The sequence below is a fragment of the Leuciscus leuciscus genome (genome assembly GCF_965113295.1).
Source record: "Leuciscus leuciscus genome assembly, chromosome: 13".
NCBI lineage: Eukaryota > Metazoa > Chordata > Actinopteri > Cypriniformes > Leuciscidae > Leuciscus > Leuciscus leuciscus.
Window position 1 is genome coordinate 717457 of NC_138737.1, and position 12317 is coordinate 729773.

The 12317-nt window shown below is 39.3% G+C and overlaps 1 protein-coding gene across 1 annotated transcript in view; it reads right to left on the bottom strand.

The window, feature by feature from the left end:
- cep120 (centrosomal protein 120) overlaps window positions 1-11721 on the bottom strand; it is a 40088-nt gene extending 28367 nt beyond the window's left edge. The window contains exons 1-8 of the mRNA XM_082188858.1: window positions 11547-11721; window positions 9842-9998; window positions 9115-9229; window positions 7241-7376; window positions 4641-4789; window positions 3899-4096; window positions 1413-1637; window positions 659-1031 (exon numbers count right to left, since the gene is read on the bottom strand). Of these exons, the coding sequence (XP_082044984.1) occupies window positions 659-1031; window positions 1413-1637; window positions 3899-4096; window positions 4641-4789; window positions 7241-7376; window positions 9115-9229; window positions 9842-9998; window positions 11547-11595 (1402 nt within the window). The 5' untranslated portion in view covers window positions 11596-11721. The remainder of the gene's footprint in view (window positions 1-658; window positions 1032-1412; window positions 1638-3898; window positions 4097-4640; window positions 4790-7240; window positions 7377-9114; window positions 9230-9841; window positions 9999-11546) is intronic.
- Window positions 11722-12317: the final 596 nt, after the last annotated feature.

Consider the following 12317-nt stretch of genomic DNA (forward strand, 5'->3'; position numbering starts at 1 on the left):
TTAAATTTGATTAATTAACTTCCGCGGAAAACTAAAGGAAATAGTGTATAGTTGAAACAGATGAAACTGTGGTGTAAATTAATGCCATTTCATCCCACAGACTCTACATGTGCGTGAACCATAGACTAATAAATATGTGCGTAGTGTGTGTGACGTCACTCATAGTGTTTCTTAAGCCCAAAGTGGGCGGAGCCATCTTGTTAGCGCGTCACTCACGGATAAACGACAATGTGCAGCGAGGCGGATTAGCTGAGGTGACGTGACGCTAACAGACAGCAGACAAACGGCTAGTAGTGACATCAGTGGCAATCCACCCGTCACTCAAGTGGCCACGCCCTTAATTATGCAGAACTTTAAGCCTAAATATAATTTAAACGGATGAGTTATAAAAACATTCACCCGCCTCACAGTCGTCATGAAGGGCAACATTAGCTATATAGACCAAAACCACTTTTTGTACCAGACTGTAAACATGTGTTTTTCTGCTGTAAAGTTGGGCATTTTAACATGGGGGTTTATGGGATTGAGTCTCTTCTGCAGCCGGCCTCTAGTGGCCAGTGGATGAACTGCAGTTTAAGAGAGAGAGAGAGAGAGAGAGAGAGAGAGAGAGAGAGAGAGAGAGAGAGAGAGAGAGAGAGAGAGAGAGGTGAAAACTTGCCATGTGTTGTGGACAGGGCCTGTCTGTCATGTGTTGTGGGCAGGGCCTGTCTGTCATGATCTGTGGGCGGAGCCTGTCTGTCATGATCTGTGGGCGGAGCCTGTCTGTCATGATCTGTGGGCGGAGCCTGTCTGTCATGATCTGTGGGCGGGGCCTGTCTGACATCACTGGTCAGACTCTCGGCCTCGCTCTCCGAGTGCTCAGGAGAAGCAGCCGGAGACAGAAGAGGCCGGTCATGTGACTTCCTGTCAGGTGACTGCCTGTCGGGTGACGGGCTCATCGGGACTCTGTGCTCCTCTGAGGGACGTTCACGACGGCCGGCTGGAACGGGGCCTTTCTTCACTGGAGTTTTAGGTCCGTTTTCAATGTCTAACTGTTTAAAAAAAAGATGTTAAAACACTGAAAGAATAAGATGGTTTTAGTTCCCTACAGTCAAGCCAAAAATGCTCTTTTTACACACAGACTGAACAGAATGAAGCATTGCTTGGTGATTGGTTGAGCTAAACTGGTATTATCTAATTGTGTAGTTAAATTTAACAGCTGACAGATATTCAACATAATTCATGTGTGAGACAGTCTAACAGAAGGACGGACAAAACCAGTCAAATATCAACTGAGTTCTGCTCATATTTTATTACCATTTTCTAAACTATAGCGAATAAACTGTGATAATGTGAGAAATGTTGAAGATGTGAGAATAACTGTAGGTTTGACTGTATAATAACCGTGCACATGATGCGTCTGATCTGATCACCTGATGGCTGACATCCTCGGCTCTCAGTGTCACCGAGACGCCCACCGTGGGATGGAGGTCCGGCGGGACCGGCTTCAGGTCCGGTTTGACCCGGTTCGGGGGCTGAAGGATGAAGGCGCCCTCTATAGTGGCCGAATGTTTGGTCAGATCAGTGCCGCTCTTCATTAAACCGGCCAGACTGACGTCAGTGCTGCCGAGAGACTGGTTTCCACAGCAGAGATGGATCTGTGTGCAAAACACACATTCATCACTATTAGTCAAGTCACATTTATTTATAAAGGCTTTATAGGAATTAATAATCAGACTTCAAAACAGAAACAGCCATTATAAAGCTTGGAAGAGCCAGGACATTTTTTTAATATAATCAGAGAATGTCTAATAAGGGGAGAAGCTCCACTCTCAGTAAACTTCTGGCTTCTGAACTGGTTGCAGTTCCACTCTGGCTCCACATGAGGGCGCTCACAGGACGAGTGCAGAATGAATGGAGGTCTATGGCGCTATACTCCTCAAAATCCACTTTTCTCAGGATATAATTTTTTGTCTAGTAATTTGAATGTTGTATTCGAAAGGAGATGCAAAGAAATTACACATTGCTGGGTATTAGATTTTTTAGAGTCACTTTAATTTGCTTTAAAAAGTCTTTTAAAGTGTTAATGACGTCATACACATTTAGCCGTCTAGCGCCATAGACTCCCATTCATTTTGCACTCATGGGCGATCACCCCCAGTGGCACTCTAGTGGAACTACAATCAAAATTCGGCACAATAGGACAGCCTTTCTCAAAGTGGGTGCCGTGGCACACTGGGGTGCCCCTTGACTGTGTCAGGGGTGCCGCCAAAAAATTACGTAGGCGGAAAAAAAAATATATATAAAAAAAAAATCGGATATTTCATATATAAATATATTTGAATTTACATAAATACATTCTTCTTCTTTTTAACCCTTTCGCACGTACGCTCACACCGGTGTGATCAGTCTAGGCTGGTCCCTGGAGCGTACGCTCACACCGGTGTGATCAGTCTAGGCTGGTCCCTGGAGCGTACGCTCACACCGGTGTGATCAGTCTAGGCTGGTCCCTGGAGCGTACGCTCACACCGGTGTGATCAGTCTAGGCTGGTCCCTGGAGCGTACGCTCACACCGGTGTGATCAGTCTAGGCTGGTCCCTGGAGCGTACGCTCACACCGGTGTGATCAGTCTAGGCTGGTCCCTGGAGCGTACGCTCACACCGGTGTGATCAGTCTAGGCTGGTCCCTGGAGCGTACGCTCACACCGGTGTGATCAGTCTAGGCTGGTCCCTGGAGCACTGGTGTGATTAGAACGGTCAGTGCATGACGTGATCAACTGCTAAATTCAAATGTGCTTTCGCGTGTTGGCTGGAGCTGAGCCAGAGACAGGCGCGCTCAGAGCTGTCATATATCACAACTTTTCAGTGTTTTCATCCACATAATGTTTGTTTTAGGTTTCAGACATAAGTACTAAAAAAAAACAATACATTTAGAGTTTGTAAAATACACACTGATGTCAAAGGAAGAGGCAATAATAATCCTTTCCATTATAATTAGTTTTATTCATATCAGATACACATTGTGTAAGTAACTTTAAAGTTTTCTCTATTCTTCTCCCAGTTCACCTGCCACTTACTTTTATGTATTTCGGGAGAAGTGGATGAATTCACTTGTTGTAAATCCAACAGATCCGATTCTCTGAACTGCGTCTGCGGCACAAACTAAGATGGCGGCGCCCATCGCGCATACAGCTCAACTAACGCGATCGTTATAATTGTGTTCAAAAAACAAAACACTTCCACTTGCATATATTTGACAATCGGAATATCAGATATTTCATGCCATATCTAACAAATTTGTGAACATTTTGAATAAAAAAGGAAAAATGACATAAAAGCAGATCATCATTCATTCAGCGCTGTTGTTGCTGTGGTGTGTCACGTGACAAGCAATGACGCGTCACCATGGAAACCATAAAGTGACACATTCTAAATAACGGTCACCTTGAAAAACTCACGCTGGCGGGTCAGCCAGAATATTTTAAATTTACGTGTGAAAGGGTTAAACATATGATCGGATTAATACAATTGTAAATTCATTTTAGATAAATATATATATAAAATTTGCATTTACATTTGGGTTATGCAGTGTTTTTAAATTATATTTTACACTGGGGTGCCTAGAGATTTTATGCACTTTTGAAAGGTGCCCTGACTGAAAAAAGTTTGAGAAAGGCTGCAATAGGACTTAATAGGGAGTGGCCAGGCTCTCCGTAGACGGGCTCTGATATAACTCTGATTGTATTCGTCTGATAGAAGAGTGTCATATACACCTAGGATGACTTCAGGGAGAGTAAATCATGGGCTAACTTTAATGTTTGGGTGAACTTTCCATTTAAGTGCTGAGAATTCATGATTCACTCCTACTTTTAAACTTAAGCCTAAACACGGGCCCTGGTCTACACGATGGTAATCTTCACCTGGAGACACGGCTGCTGGCTGAGGAAGAGGCGAAGGACTCGCTCGCTGCTGCGAATGCGTACGGACGCTCGCTCTGGCTCGAAGTTTGGACTGATGAGGTTCTGGAACGGTTCGCTGGTGACGTCGTTCCCCAGTAGAGTGTAGTAGAAGAAGAACTCGGACCCCTCAACGGACAGCTTCGTCGAGCTGGAGATCAACTGAAGAGCAGAAAATGTGTCATATTATGTTAAGTTTTGTTTCAGGCTCTACTAGAACAGGTTTTCCTGCTTGAATGTTGATTATTCTCCTCATATTCTCCATTGTTGCGGCTCCTCTCTTCCCAGTCTGTCAGTAACGCTCTGTTTACTTCCGGTCTCTATGAAGCCCCTCCTTCTGAAAAGCACACAGTGCTCTGATTGGTCGGCTGGAGCAGTGTGTTATGATTGGTCGAGCGCTTCAAGTGTGTTTGGGAAATGTCCCGCCCCTTTTACCATAACCGCCAGTTTAACACACTACTAACTAACTCAACCAGGCCCCGCCCCTTTATTCTGCGTATGAATTATTATAATGAGGAATATTGTGACGTGTTCGTTCCCGGAAGAAACTCAAGACTACGATGGAGGCGTTTCAGGAGTTCAGGAACACTGACACTGATATAGAGAAGAACTGAAGCTTCTTCATGATCACACAGCAACACTACACACTGAACACAGATGAGGATGAGGAAAGCACATCAGAGATCCAGTAATGAGAGTCATGTACCTGCTCCAGTTTAGTAGCAAACGCCACCGTTACCGACAGCACAAATATGTCAGCGCAGAGATCTTCAGGTCCGATCTGATGAAAAGCTTCTTCCTCGTTCAGAACCGCAGTGAGTTTGGCGGCTTCGAGAGGAACCAGCGCTGGAGAACCTGCGGGACCGAGAGTTTACAGGGACATCAGCAACAGAGCGCTCGCTAGAGGCAACAGGAACCGGAGACGCTTCAGCACATTAACCAGCATCAAGATGTTTTAGTGGAGATTTTACCTTTTGTTATCATTTTAGAAACAATAATTTGACTTTTTGGAATAAATGCTCTGATGAATCTTTCACCACAATAGCAGGTGCAATTACATTTTAATTTCATGTTGATCTGAACAATGACGAACTGAACCGTGTGGAAAAACAAGCATATATACAGTACAGGTCAAAAGTTTGGAAACATTACGTTTTTTAATATTTTTGAAAGAAGTCTCTAATGCTTATCAAGGCTGCGTTTATTTGATCAAAAATTCAGAAAAAACCCCAGTAATATTGTGAAATATTATTACAACTTAAAATATTAGTTTTCTATTTGAATATACTTTAAATTATCATTTAATATTTCTGTGATGCAAAGCTGAATTTTCAGGATCATTACTATACATTAATATAATATATACATTATATATATTTTATATCATTACAGTCTATCACATGATCCTTTAGAAATCATTCTAATATTCTGATTTATTATGAGTGTTGGACACAGTTCTGCTGTCTAATATATTTGATGAATAAAAGGTTAAAAAGAACTGCATTTATTCAAAATAAAAAAACAATTCTAATAATATAAATCTTCTTTACTATCACTTTTTATCAATGTAACACATCCTTGCTGAATAAAAGTATTGATTTATTTAAAAAAAATAAAGAAAAAAATGACTGACCAGTAGTGGATATTGCTGTTACAAAAGATTTCTATTTTTAAAACATTTGCTTCTTTTTTTTCTTTTTATTCATCAAAGTATCCTAAAAAAGTATCACAGGTTATGAAAAAATATTAAGCAGCAGAACTGTTTCCAACTTTGATAATGAATCATCATATTAGAATGATTTCTAAAGGATCATGTGATAGACTGGAGTAATGATGCTGAAAATTCAGCTTTGCATCACAGAAATAAATGATAATTTAAAGTATAATAAATTGAAAACCAATTATTTTAAATTGTAATAATATATCACAATATTAAAAAAAAAAATCTGTATTTTTGATAAAATAAACACAGGCTTGATGAGCAGAAGAAACTTCTTTCAAAAACATTAAAAATAGTAATGTGTCCAAACTTTTGGCCTGTACTGTATATATATATGTGTGTGTGTGTGTGTGTGTGTGTGTGTGTGTGTGTGTGTGTGTGTGTGTGTGTGTGTGTGTGTGTGATTCCACCAAATCAATTGTGGATCCATGCACACTCTAAAGGCTAATATTACCCACAACCCACTGCACTTTGGAGGAGGAACTACAAACACGAGTAAAAAGTGTTAAAAAACTACAAAACATGGCGGATATGCATGATGATAAAGTTTTAGATAAAGGGTTGAGTGACTAATCACAGTTTAACCTGATAGAAAAATATTTATATAAAGTTATCTGTGTAATATTTCATCTGAAATAACAATGTTATAAAGATCCGTTTGGCCATTAACTTTTAAAAGCATCATTATGCATTAATATGAGGAGAGTCTCCGCATGAAAGACCCGCGACTGCAGATCAACGAGCTTCTGTGTTTCTCTCCGATACGGAAGAAATGTGGAGGATTTTATCTTTGACAAGATGATTGACAGGTCATATTACTGTGATAAGATGATTGACAGGCCAGTTTACAGTGACAGAGAGCAACCGTTAAACACGCAATTGTATGCCGTGATAGTGTGTGTCCTAAAGCTTGTCTACTCCTCTGACACACACTCAAAGGTATGCACTTCTTCCTCACAAAAAGAGTACATGCTTTCAGGGCGTAGTATAAGAAGGCGAACTGAGACGCAGCTTCAGTCTCATATGTGCCCCTGGACTTATGGGTAATTTTTTTTAAATTGAGATTTATACATCATCTGAAAGCTGAATAAATAAGCTTTCCATTGATGTATGGTTTGTTAGGAAAGGACAATATTTGAAAATCTGCAAAAAAATCTAAATATTGAGAAAATCTCCTTTAAAGTTGTTCATTTATGTTGGCGATTGTGCAGCATTCACTCACAAAAATACATTTTTGATATATTTACGGTAGGAAATTTACTAAATATCTTCATGGAACATGATCTTTACTGAATATCCTAATGATTTTTGGCATAAAAAATAAATAAAAAAAATCGATAATTTTGACCCATACAATGTATTGTTGGATATTGCCACAGATATCCCCGTGCGAGTTAAATCACTCGCATATGTGACCCTGAGTCGGTTTCAGATCCAGGGTCACATATGCGAGTGATGTACTCACACTGTAGAGAGTTGGTAGGACCATGATGCTTTGCAGCCCATCAACAGAAGCAGAGAACATGAGGAAACTGGGAAGGAAAGAAGACATGAAAGCAGGAACATTAGCTGTGTACGTGCAGTACCTGCTCTCGGCGGAGCTTTCTTAGCCTTGAACGTCTCCGCGGTCGGCTTCGTGTCGTTCTCTAAGATCACACCGATCAGGAGGGCAGGTTTGAGTTTCGTGTATTTGCTGCTGAGCAGAGGATGCCATTTAGGAGCCTGAAGAACACACACACGACTTACAAATACAGGAAAACCTTACGTGACACGTACACTGAAAGAGTCTCTTCTGCTCACCAAGGCAGCATTTATTAGATAAAAAATACTGTAAAAACAGTGAAATATTATTATAATGTAAATCATCTGTTTTCTCTGTGAATATATAGTAAAGTGTAATTTATTCCTGTCAATTTTCAGCATCATTACTCTCGTCTTCAGTGTCAGAAATCATTCTAATATGATGATTTGATGCTCAAGAAATATTTGTGATTATTATCAATGTTCATATTTTTGTGGAAACTGTGATACATTTTATTTTTCAGGATTCTTTGATGAATAGAAAGTTCAAAAGAACAGCATTTATTTAAAATAGAATCTTTTGTAACATTATAAATGTCTTTACTGTCACTTTTGGTCAATTTGACGTGTCCTTGATGTATAAAAGTATTAATTTATTTTCAAAAAAACTTTTACTGATCCAAAACTTTTGAACTGTAGAGTATTTTATATTAATTCCCAGCGAACACGGGATATTCTCAGAACGTTCTGTCAAGATTCTCTCAAAGTTAGGAATGTTTGCTTAAAGGAACACTCCACCGTTTTTTGAAATAGGGCTTATTCACCTTCTTTCCTACATTTAGATAGGTGGGCAAATGCATTTTTGTCTCAGTGCATGCATTGTTTTAGTTTGACAGGGTCGGCATGAGCTTAGCTTAGCATAATGAATGGAATCCTTTGTTGCCAGCTAGCATGTCCTGAAAAAAAGTGATATAAAAAAAAAAAAACCTACCTAATTACTTCTTGTGGCCTGCGTATTCACAACAAGTACAAATAGCGATGCAGATTAACACTAGGCGATTTCCTAGGCAGATATTGACTTATCTATTAAGGACTATATTAGGGGGAAGCACAGGCGAAGCACTGCTACTTGGGCGTGATATCTCTGCGCCCAAGTAGCAGTGCTTCGCCTGTGCTTCCCCCTAATATAGTCCCAAGTCAAAATCTGCATAGGAAATCGCCTAGTGTTAATCTGCATCGCTATTTGTACTTGTTGTGAATACGCAGGCCACAAGAAGTAATTAGGTGTGTTTTTTTTGTTTTTTTATATCACTTTTACTCAGGACATGCTAGCTGGCAACAAAGGATTCCATTCATTATGCTAAGCTAAGCTAGCGCCAACCCTGTCAAACTAAAACAATGCATGCACTGAGACAAAAATGCATTTGCCCACCTATCTAAATGTAGGAAAGAAGGTGAATAAGCCCTATTTCAAAAAACGGTGGAGTGTTCCTTTAAAGGTCTTTAATTAACGTTCTCTAAACTTGAGCACAAAAACATTTATTTATACATTTGCTGCTCAAGAAACATTTATGATTATTATTTAAATTTGTTGCTTAATATTTTCTGAAGAAACCAAACCAGGATACACTACTGTTCAAAAGTTAGAGAACATTTATATTAATCAAATACACATGAAATTGACCAAAAGTGACAGAAAAGACATTTATAATGTTACAAAAGATTCTGTTTTAAATAAATGCTGTTCTTTTTAACTTTCTATTCATCAAAGAATCCTGAAAAATAAAATGTATCACAGTTTCCACAAAAATATGAACATTGATAATAATCATAAATGTTTCTTGAGCATCAAATCCTCATATTAGAATGATTTGTGAAGGATCATGTGACACTGAAGACTGGAGTAATGATGCTGAAAGGTCAGCGTGTGGTTTCTGACCTGCTTGATGTCCTGCACGGATCTGAGGTCGAGGACGATGTATCCCACACTCTCTCTGGCACCCGAGCTGGAGTCCACGGCGTAACACTGCAGTTTGATGGGTGTCCTCTGGAGCCTGTGGGAAGCAGACAGAAGACGTGTTTCCATTAGCCTTTACATTAAAATGGTAAATGGACTGCATTTATATAGCGCTTTCAACAGACCCATGGCCACCACAGCATGTAGCCTCACATTCACTCACTCATTCACACACCGACGGCGGTGTCAGCCATGCAAGGCGCCATCCAGCTCGTCGGGAGCAGCTGGGGTTAGGTGTCTTGCTCATGGACACCTCGACACCTGTGCGACACGAAACACACACACACACACACACACACACACACCTGTGCTGGTGCAGATACACACACACACCTGTGCTGGGGCAGAAACACACACACACCTGTGCTGGGGCAGATACACACACACACCTGTGCTGGGGCAGATACACACACACACCTGTGCTGGGGCAGATACACACACACACCTGTGCTGGGGCAGAAACACACACACACCTGTGCTGGGGCAGAAACACACACACACCTGTGCTGGTACAGATACACACACACACCTGTGCTGGTGCAGAAACACACACACACACACACACACACACACGTGCTGGTGCAGATACACACACACACCTGTGCTGGGGCAGAAACACACACACACCTGTGCTGGTACAGATACACACCTGTGCTGGTGTAGCGTCCGCCGGTCGAGCTCCCAGGCCAGTTCAGTGCAGAACTGAGGATGTTCTCGATGCTCCACCGCGTCTGTGGCCAAAGTCTCTCCGTCGAAACGAGCCTCAACGACCAGAGCGAGCCGAGGACTTCTGGGAAACTGGCGGCCTGGAGACACAAAACACAGTTCAGGTCCTCAGCGTTACTCTAGACTGTAGTCTAGACCGTTTCAAAGCAGCAAATACAGCACAACTTCAGCTGGAAAACCACTCAGATCAATCCAGTTCAAGTTCTGTTAGTATCAGTGCAGTGATATTGATATACTATGGTTTATACATTAGAGGTCGATCGGTTCTGCCGATATATCGGTCCCGATACTTGATTGGTGGAACTATCGTTATTGGCGAAAATCCACACCGATAGTTTTTCCGGCTTGTGTCCGTTTCTGGAGCGGCTGAGAAGAGTGTGCTGTCATTCACAGAGCCAGAGCGCCCTCTAGAGGACAAACACAAGCTGGCACGTTCATGCAATATTAATGCTCTGGCCTTTGCAGATATGGCCATCCTTAAGCTTGACTCTTTGGATTTATATGAAATGGTAACACTTTACAACAAGATTACATTTTAAACATGAACTAAGGTTAATAAATGTTCATTGTTAGTTGGTTAATTTCAACATCTACTAATACATTTTGAATTGAGTTTTAATATTTATTTGATCTGTTAACCTTAATTAACGTACTATAAATGATCAAGGTACAATTGTCTTGCTCAAATATTAATACATGCTGTAAAATATATATATATTTTGCATAATGCATATAGTTCATGAACTTGCAAAGTGTTACCTCTGAAGTCTACACATGTCTCTGGGTTATAGCTAAAGAAACATGTACAATTTTGATGTTTAAATTATTTTCTGTAAAATTCGCTCTGTAGAACTTCTCATTTTAATATATTCATATTTATATATTTATTTCATTTAGTACATTTCAGTTCAGCACTGCATTACTTGGAATGTTTTTTTTTTTTTATAAATATAATATACATGGTACTTCAACACACTATAGAGAATACTGTGGTATTACCATGTTAATTATTACACCGATTGTACTTTTATTAATGACATATTTATCAGCAAAATACACATTTAAGTAGTTTCAGAATTAATGAGTGTAGTCATATTCCTAAATTAAAAGTTGCAATTCTGACTTTAATGTCATAATTATAACATAGAATTTCAAAATGATTACATATTAAATCAACATAATATGAAATCATAATTATGATATTAAACAGTCAAAATTGAAATTCTGACTTAAATATCATCATTGACATAAAAAAATCGTGAAAATGACAGTCAAATATTATGACACACGCCGAAATTATGACATACAAGTGAAAATGATGACTTAAAAAGTCATATTCCTAAATAAAAAGTTGAAATTCTGACTTTAATGTCACTGTCAAAAGGTCATAGCGCTATGGTACTTCAACGAACTATGGAGAATACTGTGGTATTACTATATTAATTGCACTGCACCGGTTGTACTTTTATTAATGACATATTTATCACATTTAACTAATTGTAGAACTAAATGTGCGTGTAATGCGTCGAGAGAACACGTGACTGATGTCATTTAACACCATTAATCGCTAATATGACACGGACTTTACTTTGTTTTATCGCAGGAGTCTTGCGTGATTAATCTGTTACCTTCGAGGATGGAGACGACGATCAGCAGCTGCTCTGCTTTAGACACCATGTTAATCTCGCGGTGTTAATCAAACACTCTCATGATGATCCTGAGGTGATTTCATCTGATGTTTACTTTCAGCGCGTCTGTTGTGTTCAAATCACGAAGGTAAGGTAACTGTCAGGCTGCGTCACTTCCGCCGGAAACAGCAGCGTGTTTGTGTGACTCGCGCCCCCCCTGTAGGACGGATGAACATTCACTAATAACTCATCTTTTGTCTTTTTATTGAAAATAGATTTATGAGTGGAGGCCCATTGCCGCCACATAAGATAAAAGGCTTGTGTAGATCATAATTATGACATCAAAAGTCGATTTTATTACGAGTTTGTGAGATGAAATTGAAATAATGACTTAAAAAGTCGGAATTATGACACTAAATTGATGAGATTAAATGAAAAACTCGAAATTATGACAAATCAAAATTATGACATACTAATTATGAAATTATGTTATAAAAAGAATATTAAAAAGTTACAGTTCTGACTTGTAATCCTATGTAATAGGATTTTTACAAAGAAATTTTAATTTATTACGTTTATGAGATGAAGTTGATATAACTAACTACATTATTACTTAAAAGGTCAAAATTATGATATAAAAAGTATATTAAAAAGTTCAAATTCCGACTTAAATGTCATAATTATGACATAAAAATCATAAAAATTATTAAAATGATAAAAATGCACATACAAGTCATAATTATGACTTAAAAGGTCATATTCTGACTTTCA